The sequence below is a fragment of the Mobula birostris genome, chromosome 4 (assembly GCF_030028105.1).
Source record: "Mobula birostris isolate sMobBir1 chromosome 4, sMobBir1.hap1, whole genome shotgun sequence".
Taxonomy (NCBI): domain Eukaryota; kingdom Metazoa; phylum Chordata; class Chondrichthyes; order Myliobatiformes; family Myliobatidae; genus Mobula; species Mobula birostris.
In genome coordinates, this window is record NC_092373.1 from 163817588 (window position 1) to 163836279 (window position 18692).

At 40.6% G+C, this 18692-nt stretch overlaps 1 protein-coding gene across 1 annotated transcript in view; it reads right to left on the reverse strand.

Moving 5' to 3' along the window:
* Positions 1-8477: 8477 nt before the first annotated feature.
* The window catches only part of hadh (hydroxyacyl-CoA dehydrogenase), a 51622-nt gene continuing 41407 nt past the window's right edge, over positions 8478-18692 (reverse strand). The window contains exons 6-8 of the mRNA XM_072256391.1: positions 18563-18635; positions 12886-13002; positions 8478-8972 (exon numbers count right to left, since the gene is read on the reverse strand). Coding sequence (XP_072112492.1) covers positions 8854-8972; positions 12886-13002; positions 18563-18635 — 309 coding nt within the window. The 3' untranslated portion in view covers positions 8478-8853. The remainder of the gene's footprint in view (positions 8973-12885; positions 13003-18562; positions 18636-18692) is intronic.

Below are 18692 nucleotides of genomic sequence, written 5' to 3' on the forward strand. Positions count from 1 at the left end.
GTGGGGGTGGGGGGGGTGGTTAAACTAGAGTTGCAAGGGGATGGGGACCGGAGTGCCGGAGTTCTAGTGGAATGGTTGTGGAAGAAAGATTTGTTAAGCCTACATACAAAGTCAGGAATCAAATGGTTGTGCATGGTGGGAGTAATGTTCTGAGCTGCGTATATTTCAATGCAAGGAAAGGAGGATGACCTTAGGGCATGGATCAGCAATTGGAATTATGACATTGTAACCATTAGTGAGACTTGGTTGCAGGAGAGGCAGGACTGGCAGCTCAGTGTTCTGTGGTTCCATTGCTTTAAACTTGTTGAGCAGGAGAGATTAAAGGGGGAGGGGTGGCATTTCTAATCAGGGAAAGCTTCATGACAGTGCTCAGACAGAACATACTGGAGAGCTCCTCTATTGAAGTTTATGGGTAGAATTGAGGAATAGGAAAGGCATGACCACGTTAATGGGAATTATATTATAAACAACCCAAATCCACAGGATTTAGAGGAGCAAATTTGTAGACATTGCAGACTGTTGCAAGAAACATAAGGTTGTGATACTAGGTGATTTTAACTTTCCACATATTGATGAGGATTCCCATACAGTAAAAGGGTTGGATGGGAAAGAGTTTGCAAATGTGTTCGGAAAGTTTCCTTGTCAGTACATAGAAATCCCAACTAGAGAGGGTGCCATACTAGATCTCCTATTAGGGAATGAGACAGGGCTGGTGACAGAAGTTTGTGTGGGCAGGAGAACACTTTGCATCTAGTGATCATTAGTTTCAATGTAATTATGGAAAAGGAAAGATCTGGTCTTCGAGTTGGGATTCTAAATTGGAGAAAGGCCAATTTTAATGATATCAGAAAGGATCTGGCAAGTGCGAAGTGGGACAGGTTATTTTCTGTAAAGGTGTACTTGGTAAGTGGGAGACCTTCAAAAGTGAAATTTTGAGAACAAAGAGTTGTATGTACCTGTCAGAAAAAAAGGCAAGGACAACAGGTTTAGGAAACCTTGGTTTTCAAGAGATATTGAGGCAGTGGCTTAAAAAAAGGTATAGGCGGGTAGGAACACATATTGAGTATAAGAATGCGAGAGAACATTTACTATATTAAGAGCAATAGGATAGCATGGGACAGAACTGGTCCTCTGCAAGATCACAGTGGTAATCTATGCTTGGAGCCAAAAGTGATGGGGGAGATCTTAAATGGATTTTTTTTGCATCTGTATTTACTCGGGAGATGGACAGAGCATATAGAAGTGAGGCAAGGCAGCTGAGAGGGCATCAACCCTACACAGATTACAGAGGAGGAAGTCTTCACTGTCTTAAGGCAAATTAGGGTGGATAAACCCCCAGGGCCTGACAAGGTGTTCCCTTGACACTACAGGAGGCTAGTGCAGAAATTGCAGGGGCTCTAGCAGAGATACTTAAATCATCCTTAGCTACGGGTGAGGTGGCAAAGGATTGGAGGATAGCTAAGGTTAATCCGCTGTTTAATAAAGGATTGTAGTATAAGCCACAAAAGTACAGACTGATGAATCTGACATCAGTAGTGGGAAAATTATTAACGGGTACCCTAAGGGACCGAATGTATAAGTATTTGAATGGACAGGGACTGGTCAGGGTTGGTCAACGTGGCTTTGTGCACAGCAGGTCACGTCTAACTAATCTTATAGTTTTCCAAGGAAGTTACCAGGAAAGTTGATGAAGTCAAGGAGGTGGATTTTGTCTACATAGGCTTTAGCAAGGCCTTTTACAATGTCCTGCATTGTAGCTTGGTCAAGAAGGTTCAGTCACTTGGCTTTCAAGTTGAGGTAGTAAATTGAATTAGACATTCACTTCGTGGAAGCCAGAGAGTGGCAGTAGGTGTACCTCGCTGACTGGAGTCCTGTTATTAGTGGTGTGCTGCAGGGATTGGTGCTGGGTTGTTGTTGATTATTATCCCTGGATGATAATGTGGTAAACTGGATCAGCCAGTTTGCAGACACCAAAATTGGAGGAGTAGTGAACCGTGAGGAAGACTATCAAATCTAGACCAGCTAGAAAAATGGCAGATAGAATTTAATGTGAGGTGTTGCACTTTGGGAGGATCAACCAAGGGTAGGTCTCACATATTGAGTGGTAGGGCACTGAGGAATGCAGTAGTATAGAGGGATTTGGGACCATAAATCCATAATTCCTTGAAAGTGGTGTCACAGGTAGATAGGGTCATAAAGAAATCTGTTGGCATATTGGCCTTCATAAATTAATGTACTGAGTACAGGAGTTGGGATAGAACATAGAATAGTACAGCACAGTACAGGCCCTTCTGCCCACAATGTTGTGCCAACCCTTAAACCCTACCTCCCATATAACCTCCCACCTTAAATTCCTCCATATACCTGTCGAGCAGTCTCTTAAATTTCACTAGTGTACCTGCCTCCACCACTGACTCGGGCAGTGCATTCCACACACCAACCACTCTCTGAGTAAAAAACCTTCCTCTAATATCCCCCTTGAACTTCCCACCCCTTACCTTAAAGCCATGTCCTCTTGTAATGAGCAGTGGTGCCCCGGGGAAGAGGCACTGGTTGTCCACTCTATCTATTTCTCTTAATATCTTGTATACCTCTATCATGTCTCCTCTCATCCTCTTTCTCTCCAAAGAGTAAAGCCCTAGCTCCTTAATCTCTGATCATAATGCATACTCCCTAAACCAGGCAGCATTCTGGTAAATCTCCTCTGTACCCTTTCCAATGCTTCCACATCCTTCCTATAGTGAGTCGACCAGAACTGGACACAGTACTCCAAGTGTGGCCTAACCAGAGTTTTATAGAGCTGCATCATTATCCCGCACCTCTTAAACTCTATCCCTCGACTTATGAAAGCTAACACCTCATAAGCTTTCTTAACTACCTTATCTACCTGTGAGGCAACTTTCAGGGATCTGTGGACACATGTACCCTGAGATCTCTCTACTCCTCCACACTACCAAGTATCCTGCCATTTCCTTTGCCTTGGAGTTTGTCCTTCCAAAGTGTACCACCTCACACTTCTCCTGGTTGAACTCCATCTGCCACTTCTCAGCTCACTTCTGCATCCTATCAATGTCCCTCTGCAATCTTCGACAATCCTCTACACTATCCACAATACCACCAACCTTTATGTCATCTGCAAGCTCGCCAACCCACCCTTCTACTCCCACATCCAGGTCGTTAATAAAAATCACGAAAAGTAGAGGTCCCAGAACAGATCCTTGTGGGACACCACTAGTCACAACCCTCCAATCCAAATGTACTCCCTCCACCACAACCCTCTGCTTTCTGCAGGCAAGCCAATTCTGAATCCACCTGGCCAAACTTCCCTGGATCCCATGCCTTCTGACTTTCTGAATAAGCCTACCGTGTGGAACCTTGTCAAATGCCTTACTAAAATCCATATAGATCACATCCACTGCACTACCCTCATCTACGTGCCTGGTCACCTCCTCAAAGAACTCTATCAGGCTTGTTAGACACGATCTGCCCTTCACAAAGTCATACTGACTGTCTCTGATCAGACCATGATTCTCTAAATGCTCATAGATCCTGTCTCTAAGAATCTTTTCCAACAGCTTTCCCACCACAGACGTAAGGCTCACTGGTCTATAATTACCCGGACTATCCCTACTAACCTTTTTGAACAAGGGGACAACATTCACCTTCCTCTAATCATTCAGTACCATTCCCGTGGACAACAAGGACATGAAGATCCTAGCCAGAGGCTCAGCAATCTCATCCCTCGCCTCGTGGAGCAGCCTGGGGATTATTCCGTCAGGCCCCGGGGACTTACCCGTCCTAATGTATTTTAACAACTCCAACACCTCCTCTCCCTTAATATCAACATGCTCCAGAACATCAACCTCACTTATATTGTCCTCAGCTTCATCAAGTTCCCTCTCATTGGTGAATACCGAAGAGAAGTATTTATTGAAGACCTCGCTCACTTCCACAGCCTCCAGGTACATCTTCCCACTTTTATCTCTAATCGGTCCTACCTTCACTCCTGTCATCCTTTTGTTCTTCACATAATTGAAGAATGCCTTGGGGTTTTCCTTTACCCTACTCGCCAAGGCCTTCTCATGCCCCCTTTTTACTCTCCTCAGCCCCTTCTTAAGCTTCTTTCTTGCTTCCTTATATTCCTCAATAGATCCATCTGATCCTTGCATCCTAAACCTCATGTGTGCTGCCTTCTTCCACCTGACTAGATTTTCCACCTCACCCATGGTTCCTTCACCCGACCATTCTTTATCTTCCTCACCGGGACAAATTTATACCTAACATCCAGCAAGAGAAACCTAAACATGGACCACATGTCCATAGTACATTTCCCTGCAAAAACATCATCCCAATTCACACTCACAAGTTCTAGCCTTATAGCCTCATAATTTGCCCTTCCCCAATTAAAAATTTTCTTGTCCTCTCTGATTCTACCCTTTTCCATAATAAGGTTAAAGGCCAGGGAATGGTGATCATTGTCCCCCAGATGCTCACCCACTGAGAGATCTGTGACCCGACCCAGTCTGTTACCTGATACTAGATCTGGTATGGTATTTCCCCTAGTCAGCCTGTCAACGTATTGTGACAGGAATCCGTCCTGGACACACTTAACAAACTCTGCCCAGTCTAAACCATTGAAACTAATCAGGTGCCAATCAATATTAGGGAAGTTAAAGTCACCCATGTTAACAACCCTGTTATTTTTGCACCTTTCCAAAAACCGCGTCCCAATCTGCTCCTCCGTATCTCTGCTGCTACCAGGGGGCCTATAGAATACTCCCAATAGGGTAACTGTTCCCCTCCTGTTCCTGACTTCTACCCATACTGACTCAAAAGAGGATCCTGCTACATTGCATATCCTTTCTGTAGCTGTAATTGTATCCCTGACCAGTAATGCCACCCCTCCTCCCCTTTTGCCCCCTCTCTATCCCTTTTAAAGCACTGAAATCCAGAAATATTGAGAATCCATTCCTGCCCTGGTGCCAGGATGATATGTTGAAATTGTATAAGATATTGGCATGGTCTAATTTGGAGTATTGTGTGCAGTTTTGGTCACCCACCTACAAGAAAGATGTAAATAAGATTGAAAGAGTGCAGAGAAAATTTACAAGGACGTTGCTGGAACTTGAGGACCTGAGTTATAAGGAAAGGTTGAATAGGATAGAACTTCATTCATTAGAAAGCAGATTGAAGGGAAGTTTGATAGAGCCATACAAAATTATTAAGAGTATTGATGGAGTAAATGCAAGCAGGCTTGTTCCACTAAGGTTGGGTGTGGCTACAACTAGAGGTCGTGGGTTAAGAATGAAAGGTGAAATGTTTAAAGGGAACATGAGGGAGAACTTTTTCACTCAGTTTGTGGTGAGAATGTGGAAAGAGTTGCCAGCGCAAGTGGTGGATGCAGGTTCAATTTCAACATTTAAGTGAAATTTGGAATGGTTTGGAGAGCTATGGTCTGGCTGCAGGTCAATTGGTCCAGACAGATTAATAGCTCAGCACAAACTAGATGGGCTGAAGGGCCTGTTTCTGTGCTGTAGTGTTCTATGACTAAGACTCTAACAAGGACTTATTTATATAGAATACGGTACATTACAGCACTGGGCCTTCTTTACCATTTTATCCACTTGCGTGCCAATGCCGTATTCAAGTTTGCTGACAACACCACTGTCATAGGGAGACTGAAAATCTGGCTGAGTGGTGCCATAACAACAATGTCAACAAGACCAAGAAGTTGATTATTGACTTCAGGAGGAAGAAACCAGAGGCCCATGAGGCACTCCTCATCAGAGGATCAGAGGTGGAGATGGTCAGCGACTTTAAATTCCTCGGTGTTATTATTTGGGAGGACCTGTTCTGTGCCCAACACACAAGCACAATTAGGAAGAAAGCATTGCAGCACCTCTACTTTCATAGGAGATTGCAACGATTCGGTGTGACTTCTAAAACTTTAACAAACTTCTATACTGGGTGCATCACAGCCTGGTATGCAAATTTCAATGCCTTTCAACAGAAAATCCTACAAAAAGTAGTGGATGTGACCCAGTCCCCACCATTGAGCATATCTACACAAAGCATTGTCGCAGGAAGGCAGCACCCATCATCAGGAACTTCCACCAGTCAGTAAATGCACTCTTCTCACTGCTGTATGAGAAGAAAGGTACAGGAGCTTCAGGACTCACACCACCAGGTTTGGGAACAGTTACTACCCCTCAACCAAAAGGCTCTTGAACCAAAGGGAGTAACTTCACTTGGCTGTCATTGAAATGTTCCCAAAGCCTATATACTCACTTTCAAGGACGCTTCATCTCATGTTCTCAATATTTATTTAATATTATAAATGTTTCTTTTGGTATTTGCACAGCTTGTTGTCTTTTGCACACTGATCTCCCAAGGTAATATGGACTTCTATTGATTCTTTTCTATTATGGAATTATTGAGTATGCCCACAAGGAAATGAATATCAGTTGTATATGTTGACGTACACGTTCTTTGATAATAAATTTATTTGAACATTGAACATCCAGCAAATTACGGACATAGATCCAAGACCCCTCTGTATTTCATTTCAATTAACTATCGTTAACTGTATACTTTTTCTTTTCATTTGACATCCCAAGAGCAACACCTCGTAATTGCCCAGATTAAACTCCATCTGCCACTTTATAGCCCATATCTGTGATTTATTTATATCCCGTTGTATTCCTTTATTGTACTTTCCCCAAAATTCCACCAATTTTGGTGGCATGTGAAAACTTGGTAATCTACCCATCTACATTTTCATCCAAATCTTTGATTATATTACAAACAGATGGCTCAGCAATGATTCTTCTGGAACACCACTGGTCACAGACCTCCAACCAAAATAACAGCGTTCCACCAGTACCCTCTGTCTTCAATAGGCAAGCCAGTTCTGAATCCAAATTTACAGTTCACAATTCAAGTTGAGAGAATGCTAAACCATCACGAGCAGTATATTTGGATGAGATGTGCAAACCTGTTCTTCCTTGCTCAATTATCATAAAGAACCATTCTCGATACCAGGATCAACATCATTACTTTGATATTGTTTGAGACTTTGGTGTGCAAAAACTGTCAGGCTTATTCCCATGTTTGTTCATTTGAACACTACCCTATGTACCAGCTTCAAAAGGACTACACTAATATTCACCATGTTGAAATGGTCTAGATTCTTGAAAATTATGATGTCAATGCATGCTTTTCTGTTCTCTAGTGTAAAAACTAATACAGTAGTGAAGGTTTACAGTTTATCATTAGAAAATAAAGAGAGTGTTTCAAAAGAATGTCTTTATTTAGATGAATGGTGGAATTTGAAAGGTTAGGTCAATTGAGGCAGAGACCACAGTTTTGAAGGAAAACATGTTAATTTTGGATTGTTTTCAGAAAATATTAATCTTTATACCCGGGGTGAACTAACTATGCTTCTAAATTATGATTCTGTATTGGAATCAAATTGCAGAATATTAATAACTTTAGACTGAGGAGATGCAAGTGTAAAATTATATTTGCAGCATTTATTTTTGAGTGTTAGAATTCTGGACTGTTAATGCTCTTTAAGCTCTTCTGATTTATCTTGGCACCGTTATTGTGGTTGGTCTTTATTCTAGGTCAAGTTGATGTAGGTGAGCCCTATCAAACAATAGATCTTGAAGTTGAGTTGTAACATCCTCTGCTACACCTAGCAAACAAAGCTCAATACAACTGCAAAAAGCATAATTGTGAATTCTAATGCCCAGATTTGTCAAGAAGAAAGGAGGTAAAATTGAAGGTTTAGGTATATCTTAGGAGGCTGTTCTGGGTCATTCTTTCAGATGATTGCTGAAGGTGGCTCTTTCCATCTACAACATATCTTGGGATGTGTTTCTACTTGAGCCTGGCCAAAAGCTGGATCACTTATGGTGTTCCCTCCACGCCACTCCTCACCAACCCAATATGCCAATTGCTTTGTCCACATCACCTGCCCTCACCTCATGGATAACAACACATACCGGTTATTGTGACTAAAATGGACAGAACCTTTTACTTAGATGGCCAACTTGGATAATATTTTAGAAGTCAGCAGTGACTGTTATAATGCTTGGTTCAAGGGGGAAAGAAAGCACACTAAAGAATCTTAAATTAATAAGGCATTTGATACTGAAATATCAGCAAGTTACATTTTTTAATCTCATGTACAATAAACTGCTCATTCTGGGGGCTAATCACCCATCTGATCTTGAGGCTCCAACATCATTTGTATCCACAGTGAAGACTAAATTGGGCCCCCAATGCAGGTTGCTACAAGGCCAGGAAATCAGATTGAAACTAAGTATCAAGTGGAGCTGGATTAAAAGAGATGGTATGAGGAAAAGTGGGGTTATGTGTGATTAACTTTAAGGATCAATAAGGAAGTAAATGATGCATAAGAAAAAAAGCAGTATACAAGGTAAATAGGAAAAAACAAAAGTCAATAGAACGAGTTTTAGAATTTTGCAAGTCAAGTTACACTTTATTGATATGTTAAAAATAAAGATCTTACAAATTCAAATCCCAAGGTCGTTCCAAATGCAACACTAAATAAACAAAGTTCTCTTAGAATGCATATTAATTTTAAGGCAGATCTTAGGAGTAATGAATACAATAATTTTAAAGATTATATAATTTAATCATGGTATCTGGCTAGGGCAAGATCATTCAGTTTTCAGTCACTTTAATATTTTGAAAATATTCCATTGTATTATTTATAAAATGTGACTTTCAAGTAATTACCATAAACACTGTATGCACTGAGCTATAACAACCTGGCAGCTTGCATGATTCAGTTGACAAAAACTGCATTAACAATTCTCATGTCTTCTAAGAATACTTGTAGAAACCCTCACCAGTCTTCTTACCCAACTTTCCTTCCTCTACTAATTTATTTAATAGAGCACTGGAAGCATACAGGGGGTTGTCTGGATCCAACTTCTGCCATCCTGAGAAGGAAAATGGTTGAGATTAATGAAATGGTAGTTGAGGGAACATAAGACAGAACATTTCTTACAAATTTATCTGGTGAATGTAACTTGCACAAGAGGATTAAACAGAGAAAAAAAAAACTACGCTCGAGTACAATTTAGTTTTAATCCATCGGAATTATTTCCTTATTTTACATAAAACTTATGTGACCTATGTGGTTTGCTTGATTTGCCTGTTGATTGCTGTAACTCCATGAGCACTGTGGCAGCAGAACACAATTCTAATTAGCAGTCACAGTGGTCAACAAGCATATATCCACAGTTATAATTCCAAGATACTTCATTGTGATATGAACATATAAATAAATATCACACTCCCCCAAAACAGGTTATCATTGAATTCAGGAATAAGATGCCAAAGAGTCTGCTGAGTTATGTAGTGTGAATGTGTACTAGCATTTGTTCCACAGTTATCATTTGAAACAATGCTGTTATCAATGACAGATGCAAAAATGTGGCATAAATGTGGCATTTCAACATTTATAGCGCTTCAACTGTTTAGTCAGAATTCTGTTTTAATCATTTCAACCATGTGACACTGGTAACCATCAGCCACTCCCAACTTTCATCATGAACTGCTAATTCTCTGCCTTTTTATTCAATATTATATTGTGTCTGTGAAGCACTGCAGTTCCATTTTTCTAAAAATGATTAGAAAATTAAGTTTTGGTAACTTCACGTCATTTTTCAATCTGGGACAGTGAGGTCAAGACCTTAATGTACAGTTCATAATATTAATTTCTTATTCCACATCCAGGATACTTTGTCACTATGCTATTTTATGCAACTGCATTGTTTCAACGGCATTGCAAAAATCCAGAAGACAGTTAAGTTTGAGATATCCCTACCTGCTCCATTTTGAATCATACCTTCAACTGCTTCACATGAATATCAACAGAAATCAAGCAAGCATCTGGGAAAGGATACATAAACTGCAACATGGACAGGTGTATCGGACTGTCAGAGCTAACACAGAAAGCCAGATCTAGTGAAACCAGAATCCATCAAGAGTCAGATGGAGGAGAAGGGAAATTATAAATGCAGCAATGTAAGGAAAACAATCCCATGGCTATTGAAGAGATCAAATCCTAAAATGGAATGTCATTGAGTTCAAATGGAAAATAAATTTAAAGTATTTCATGTAAATTTTGCAGCTGAAAGTCGGCTGCAACTGTCAGTAAATCAGCAGAAAGTTCAGACCACAACTACCTTCCTTAACAAACTTGCCTATTGATTAGTATTCATAATCTTCAAATCCAAAACTTCCCGGAAAATGGAAGTCCTGTTCAGTGCAAATATATGAAATGTCTTTTGTGGTTTTATTTACCACAAGACTTCATCCTTTACCATGGCACCACCTATTGTTCACTCTTTTAGCACTACTTTTAATGCAATTGAATTTGTGAGCGCTATCATTCTAAAGATTTCAAATATCATTGAATCTCCAACTTTATTCAGAACAGTTCAATAATATCTATAATTATTAATAATTGATGACATTGTATTATCATAAAGCTAGAATATATGCAAAATCGAAACAAAATCCTGTAAATACTCAGCACGCCAGGCAGCATCTGTGGTAAGGGAAACCAAAAACATTGCAAGACTGAGACCTGGGAAAGTGAGAACTGGTAACTGCCAAAGAGAGAAAATAAGTAATTTTTCACTAGCTGGGAAGGTGGGGGAGGGATGGCTACAGCAATGGGAATATCTTTGATAGGATGGGATTAAATGAATTAATTACCAGATGGAACCACACATCGTAAACAGTAAATGCAGGATACTAGATTGCAAAAAGTGTAAGTGAATTGTTACTTCACCTGGACAGACCATTTGAATCCCTGAATGGTGGGAAGGGAACAGAAGAAAAACCAAAACTTTTACACCTCCTAGGGGTTGTATAGGAAAATGCCATATAACACAAGTGATAGATGTGGATGGAAGGGCAGACCAGGAAGTCATGAAAGTAGGTGTCCCTTTGGAACAACGAAGGTGGTGGGAGAGAAATGTGTCTGGTAGTGGTCTCTTGTTGCAGCTGCTGGAAATTACAAAGGATTATCCATTGATTATCACAAACAAAAGAAAATCTGCAAATGCTGGAAATCTAAGCAACACACACAGAATGCGGATGAACTCAGCAGGCCAGGTAGCATCTATGGAAACAAAAAGTACAATCGACATTTCGGGACGAAGCTCTTTGGCAGGACTGGAGAAAATAAAACAGTTTCTCTTTCCCCTCCCCCACTTTTTAAATCTACTTCTCAGTTTTTTTTTCCTCCAGTCCTCGTCTGAGCTGACCATGAAGTCAAATTAAAGAACAGATACTTGAAAATAAGTTGAATACGACCAAATGTATTAACACAAAAAATTATTTATAGATTATTAAACTAAGTTTAAAACAGAAAGGATGCTGTAAATTTGTATTTAAGTTTTCTTATTAAGAATCAGAATAAATAAAGTCAAGAAGATGACTAGAAGTGCCCTTTCTCCCTCTAAATTTGCCTCTTCTCAATGAAATGTTGAAGATGATAAATAATTACCCACATGACTATGATTGTCAAATGAGGAGTGATGCAGTTTTGAGGTTTGTAACATACATATTGATGACAGGCCAGTAATGGTCATAATCACCCTGTCACTGCATCTATAAAGCAATGAATCACTTTTTAATTACCTGTCAAACATCATGTCCATCTTATTTGTTGATTATTTCAGATTCAGACTCATTATTTATCATATGTGCATCAAAACCAACAGAAGAATGCATTATTTGTGTAGCATTCAACACAACCTAAGGATGTATTGGGGGTAGCCTACAAATGTCACCACACATTCCAGTGCTGACAAAGCGTACCCACAATGTTCAGCAGAACACCACAAGCAGCAAAACAACAACAACAAAACAAGCTCCCTTCCAATCCTCCCCCTACCCACAGACAAGCCTCTAAACCCAGGAAAAGCTGTCTCTGGAGTCCCTAGTCCAGACTCTCAGTCTCAGACATCAGGCCTCCAACTTCCAGACCCGCTGATGCAGGGGCTTTGATTTTTGGGCCTCAACCTCCGAACTCGCTGACTTTGGTCTTCAACCCTTGAGCTTTGACCTTCAGAATCAACCTAGGACTCGCCAGTCAAGGAACTTTGAACGTCAACCATCATGCCTCCTGTCCATTGGACCTCCGACCATAAAACTTGCCAACCTGGGGCTGGTCACCAGTCCTCGTCTTTGGGACTTGCTGACCCTAGTCCTTGACCATGAGTATTATTGATCTATGTCCTCAGAGCTGATGAACCCAACCCTGTGGATCACTGGCCTTCAACAGCAAATGCTCCGACCTGGACTCCAACCACCAGCTCCTGCCCTGCATCTTCATTTACTGCCTCCAACTTCTAACTCCTCCTCATTTCTGTCCCTAAACCCTAATCTGATCCCTAACTCCCTGTGCTGTCCCCATAACTATCCCTACAAGCTTAAAAAAAACTGAGTCACAATCAAGATGGCAGCTCAGTGTCACCTTGAACCACATGTGCCAAAGCTATTCCTTGTTGTCTTTCTGCCCCCCCACAATTTTCTACTCAAGCTCCTCCTTTAAGCAGTTCAGCAACAGATTACTTAGATTTGTGCCTTGTGTAATTTGAGCCTGCTCTCAAGCTCACCACCTTTCCCCATTAAGTTTCACCAGCTTCAGTCTCATTGTCCTGTTCATGTGGGTAGTACCAAGGGTGCCTTCAGCATTCACCAGTAAATCACATCACCATCCAAAATGAAGTAGCCACCTCAGGTTGTCATTCAAAGACTAGCATACTGACTTTTTTTGAATAAATAGTTGTGGTAAACTATATTAATACATTAGAAACAACTTATTGCACATACCTTCAATGATAAACTTGCTGGTGTCAAGTCCAACATAATCCAATAATTCAAAGGGACCCATAGGATATGCAGCACCCAGTTTCATTGCCACATCAATGTCTTCCTTTGACCCATGACCTTAGAAAAACATCAAAATAAATGCAATAAACTGCATAAAGATCATGATGAATATAATTCAACTCATTTTTACTCAAAAGCATGCTAATTGCCCGGTTATATCTTTTAGGCACAAGAACATCAGTTATGTTAATTAAACTGTACAATAAAGATAAATGGCTAGAAACTACATAACATTAGAAGCGCCAAAGTAATGTTATGTTCTGGAACCACATCTATTTCTCTCCCAGATCACAGAAGGAATTTCTTACCTGACCAATGTGCAGAGCTGTGTCTTTGTAAATGGTAGATATCCCTGACCTTTAACGCAGTTGTACACAACTATATGTCATTTCAAGATTCATGTGAAAAGTGCAATTTACATATATAATTTCCCATCATTGTAGCAACTCCAATGATGTGGGTTCTTGATTAGTAAAGATGTCAAAGACTGTAGGCAGGAGAATGGGTTTGAGGGGGAAAATAAATCAGCCATGATAGAATTGTGGAGCAGACTTGATGGGCTGAATAGAATAATTCTGCTCCTATGTCTTATAAACATAGAAACATAGAAAATAGGTGCAGGAGTAGGTCATTCGGCCCTTCGAGCCTGCACCGCCATTCAGTGTGATCACGCTGATCACCCAACTCAGGACTCTGTACCAGCCTTCCCTCCATACCCCCTGACCCCTTTAGCCACAAGGGCCATATCTAACTCCCTCTTAAATATAGCCAATGAACTGGCCTCAACTGTTTCCTGTGGCAGAGAATTCCACAGATTCACCACTCTCTGTGTGAAGAAGTTTTTCCTCATTTTCCTTATGGTTTTCTCATCGGGAACACTACTTCAAGAAGCGAACTGATTCAATTAATGCAGACAAATGCAAGGTGTTGCACTTCAGCAGGACCAACCAGGTTAGGTGTTACACAGTGAAAGGTAAGGTGCTCAGGAACGCTGTAGGACAAAGGGACTTGGGAATACATGAACACAACTATTGAAAGCGGCGTCACAGGTAGATAGGGTGGTGAAGGAAGCTTTTGGCACATTGGCCTTCATAAATCAAAGTACTAAGTACAGGAGATGTGATGTTATGTTGAAGTTGTATAAGATATTGATGAGGCCTAATTTGTAGTATTGTGTGTAGTTTTGGTCACCTACCTATAGGAAAGATGTAAATAAGGTTGAAAGAGTACAGGAAAAATTTACAAGGATGTTGCTGAGACTGAAGGACCTGATTGTAAGGGACATTATTCCCCAGAGAACTGGAGAATGAGGGGAGACTTAATAAAGGTATACAACATTATGAAGGGTATAGAAAGAATAAATACAAGCAGGCTTTTTCCAGAGGTTGGATGGGATTACAACTAGAGGTCATGGGTTAAGGGTGAAAGGTGAAAAGTTTAAGGGGAACAGGAGGGGAAATAACTTCACTCAGATGGTGGTGAGAATATGGAGCAAGCTGCCAGCGCAAATGGTGTATGCAAGTTCAATTTCAATGTTTAAGGTAAGTTTGGATCTGTACATGGATGATACGGGTATGGAGGGCTATGGAGCCAGTATAGGTTGATGGGAGTAGGTGGTTTAAATGATTCGGCACAGAATAGATGGGCCAAAGGGCCCGTTTCTGTGCTGTACTTTTCTATGACTCTATGGCAGACCTGACCACGAGTTGTAGGAAGGATATGGTCAATTGGATAATTTAGTGGTTGAGATGAATGGAGCATGAGAATTGGATTACCTTCTGCTATAGGAGGCCTCAGCAACAACATGCTGATGTCTCAATCACTGGAGAGGATGCTGTGGTTGAATTTTGAGACAGGCTCCCCAGCAGTAGTTCAGGTAAGGAAACACCAGTGCCCTTGAATGGAAAAGTCTACAAAAAGTAGTACACAGCCCAGTCCAACACGACCAAAGCCCTCCCCACCAATGAGCACATCTAAGCAGAATGCTGTCGCAGGAAAGCAGCATCCATCATCAGGGACTGCTACCACCTAGGCCATCTGGAAGGTGGTACAAGAGCCTCAGAACTCACACCACCAGGTTCAGAAACAGTTATTGCCCCTCAACCATTAGGCTTTTAAACCAGTGGGGATAATTTCACTCAACTTCACTCACCCCATCACTGAACTATTCACACAACCTATGAATTCATTTTCAAGGACTCTTCATCGCATGTTCGTAAAGTTCATTATTATTATGATTATTTCTTTTTTTCTTTTGTATTTGCAATTGTTGTCTTTTGCACATTGGTAAGTTGTCCAACCAGTTGGGTGCAGTCTTTCATTGATTCTCTTATGGTTCTTGGATTTAATGAGTACAGTGGCAAGAAAACAAATTTCAGGTTTGTATATGGTAACATATATGCACTTCGATAAATTTACATTTACTTTGAACTTTTGAACTTTGGTGCTCAACTCAAATTCAAATAAGCTTTCACCCTTCAGTGAAATCCTACTTTTCCAGATAGGGCCTGTGGTGCTCTTCAACACATACCCTTCAGTACTGTAACAGCAACACCAAAAATGTGTGAGTGCTCAGCTGCCTCTGATTTTGCAATATGACAAAAAGTAATTTGCAGTATAAAAAAATTATGCACTACCCACTGAATTTACCAAGTCTGTGGATGCAGAGATAGCTGCATATTGATTATTTCGGTCAGGGCTTATTTGCTACTAGCTCCTGCAATGAGATAGAATGTAACTGCCTATTTCATAACAATCACTTTGATCTTTCTTAATCTTACAGAATATCAAAGCTAAATGGGATGTGATCATATTCACTCTAAAGAATACTACATAGAATTATCCTATTGTTTTACAAATGCGGTTCAAACCCAAGCGAAAACTAGGATTTAAGTTTTATGTTAAGAATAAACCCAATCTCATTCTGCAGATATATCAATTTACTAATAATTGTAATCGGTAATCCATTATCTAGTGTAATATTATTGGATGTCTGGAGAGGAAGGAATTTCTTTGTAGAGTTTGAGTTAAAGACAGTATTGTTCATTGTTATCTGCCAAATACCTTTGTTTTCTGACTAGACTGCAAATAATACTAACCATCAATCAATGCACACAAAATGCTGGAGGAACTCAGCGGGTCTGGCAGCATCAATGGAAATGAATAAGCAGTCGACATTTTGGGCCGAGACCCTTCTTCAGGATTGGAAAGTTAGGAAGAAAACACCAGATTAAAATGGTGGGGAGAGGAAGAAGGATTAGCTACAAGGTGACAGGTGAAGCCAGGTGGGTGGAAAGGTAAAAGGCTGGAGAAAGAATCTGATAGGAGAGCAGAATGGATCATGAGCGAAAGGGAAGAAGGTGGGCAATGAGGGGGAGGTGATAGGCAGGTAAGGAGAAGAGGTAAGAGGCATGAGTGTGGAATAGAAAAAGAGGGAAGGGAAAGGGAAAAACAAAAAAGAGGAGAAATTGATGCTCATGCCATCAGGTTGGACGCTACCTGGACAGAATATGAGATGTTGCTTCACCACCCTGAGGTAGTCACATTGTGGCAAAAGTGGAGTATGGACTAACATGTCAGAACGGAAATGGGGATAAGGAATTAAAATGGTTGGCCACCGAGAAATTCCACTTTTGGCGGATGGAGCTGAGGTGTTTGACAAAGTGCCCCCAATTTACACCTGACCTCACCAATGTAGAGCAGGCCATATTAGCAGCACTGGATATAATAGACTGCCCCAAAAGATTCACAGGTGAAGTGTTGCTTCACCTGAAAGGACTGTTTGGGGCCCTGAATGGAAGTAAGGGAGGAGTAGAATGGGCAGGTTGCTTGAGATGTAAAACAGCTCTACTAATAACACAGATTGGACATTGTAAGCAAAAAAAAAAAAAAATACAACCTACAATCTCTGAGCACAACATTCATTTGCCTTGCATGACCCTTCATTATCACTGGAACAGGCCTCCCTCAGTCCCTTGAAGCTATTCTGTTAACTCGATCAGAGGCTCCCACAGTTCTATTTATTCCATATTCCCTTCAAATTTACTAGTTATCCTATACCTCTACACATATAATTCACAGTTTAAGTCCTTAAATGACAGTTATAACATTCATGGTAACCCAATGGTATGGCCAAATATCTCTCCAATTTATACCTGATCAAATCACATCATCTATCTCCTCTTCCCAAATATCAACAATTTTAGGCCTTATAAATTCAATTTCTCCTGCATGTTTCCAGAAACATTTTGTGCACTGCCACAGAAAAGTGCATCGCAGTTCGAGAAATTCTGAATTGGATCATGAATGGTAAGTTTCTCAACTTGCATTTTCCTGCTTTGGTCCATTATTTTCAGTTGGTCCAGTCTGTTTTTAGGCTTGGAGTTCCAGGTTTCTTGCACACTTTACATGAAAAAAAAACTTCTGTGAAAAACCCAGTTCTAATTTCTGTATCCAGAACTTAAAGGCAGCTAACCAGAACTTCAGAATTTTCAAGGCATTTGGAAAGGGCAATACAGTTATAACCTTTCTCTTTCCACTGTTCCACAATTTGCGCAAACTTTTCAATTACAGGGCACAGAAAGACAAGGGGGGGGGAAACCAGAGGATGGGCCCTATACCCCTTGCCCATCTTCTGGTTCCCCCCCCCCCCCGTCTTTCTCCCCGGACCTCCTGTCCCATGATCCTCTCATATCCCCTTTGCCAATCACTTGTCCAGCTCTTGGCTCCATCCCTCCCCCTCCTGTCTTCTCCTATCATTTTGGATCTCCCCCTCCCACTTTCAAATCTCTTACTAACTCTTCCTTCAGTTAGTCCTGACGAAGGGTCTCGGCCTGAAACGTCGACTGTACCTCTTCCTAGAGATGCTGCCTGGCCTGCTGCGTTCACCAGCAACTTTGATGTGTGTTGCTTGTACTGACAGTGTTAATGTATTTTAACCCTTCCTCGGCTCAAGTAGGACAAAAGAAAATCAATCCAGCACACTGCCTTTTAATTTCAAAGTACAATCAAACAATTGATAAATTTACTCAGGGAAAGTCTTAGAACATTTTAAGTAAGGATCTACAAAACAAATCTTCATTCTACAGTGGTAGGAATAGCTGTATTTTTTTGGTTCTCAAAAAAAATTATACTATGTTTTTGTTAACAAAACATGAAAATACTGGAAACCTTTTATCACTTTTGCAACAACATTGTAAAAAATGCTCAGTCTTTATGGCAGACCCATACAAGGACAGTGGGATACATTGGAGGCAGACAAAGAAAAACAGAAAAATGTAAATTGCTGAAAGCAACAATGGCAGGTTATATAATGCAGACAGCTAAGTACCTACAATGGGGTCCTATAGTTCCACAAATATTAAGATCCTGTGGGAATCTTTGCTTTTAAGATTCAACTTGTTTCAATTGTGTTTTTAAGCCATTACCCACTAGCCTGGTGAGAGACAAGCTTCAGCTGATTAGCTACAATGTGCATAATTTCAACACCTGTGCATTGTTAAAACAGTATTCTTACACAGGAGGGGGCACAAAGAGAACTTCGTGAAATTGAGCTGAATATGAAGTGTAGTCATTCATTACCTTGTTTTTAAAAACACTCAGCTTATGTTATAAATACCTCTTTCATGCAGCCGGACAGCTTCCATCAAGTATGGTACAAGAAGGCGATTCACAATAAATCCTGGGGTATCCTATGATAAATAGAATGAATGAGTATTAAAGCTTTATCATGCTTACAGGGGCTTTAT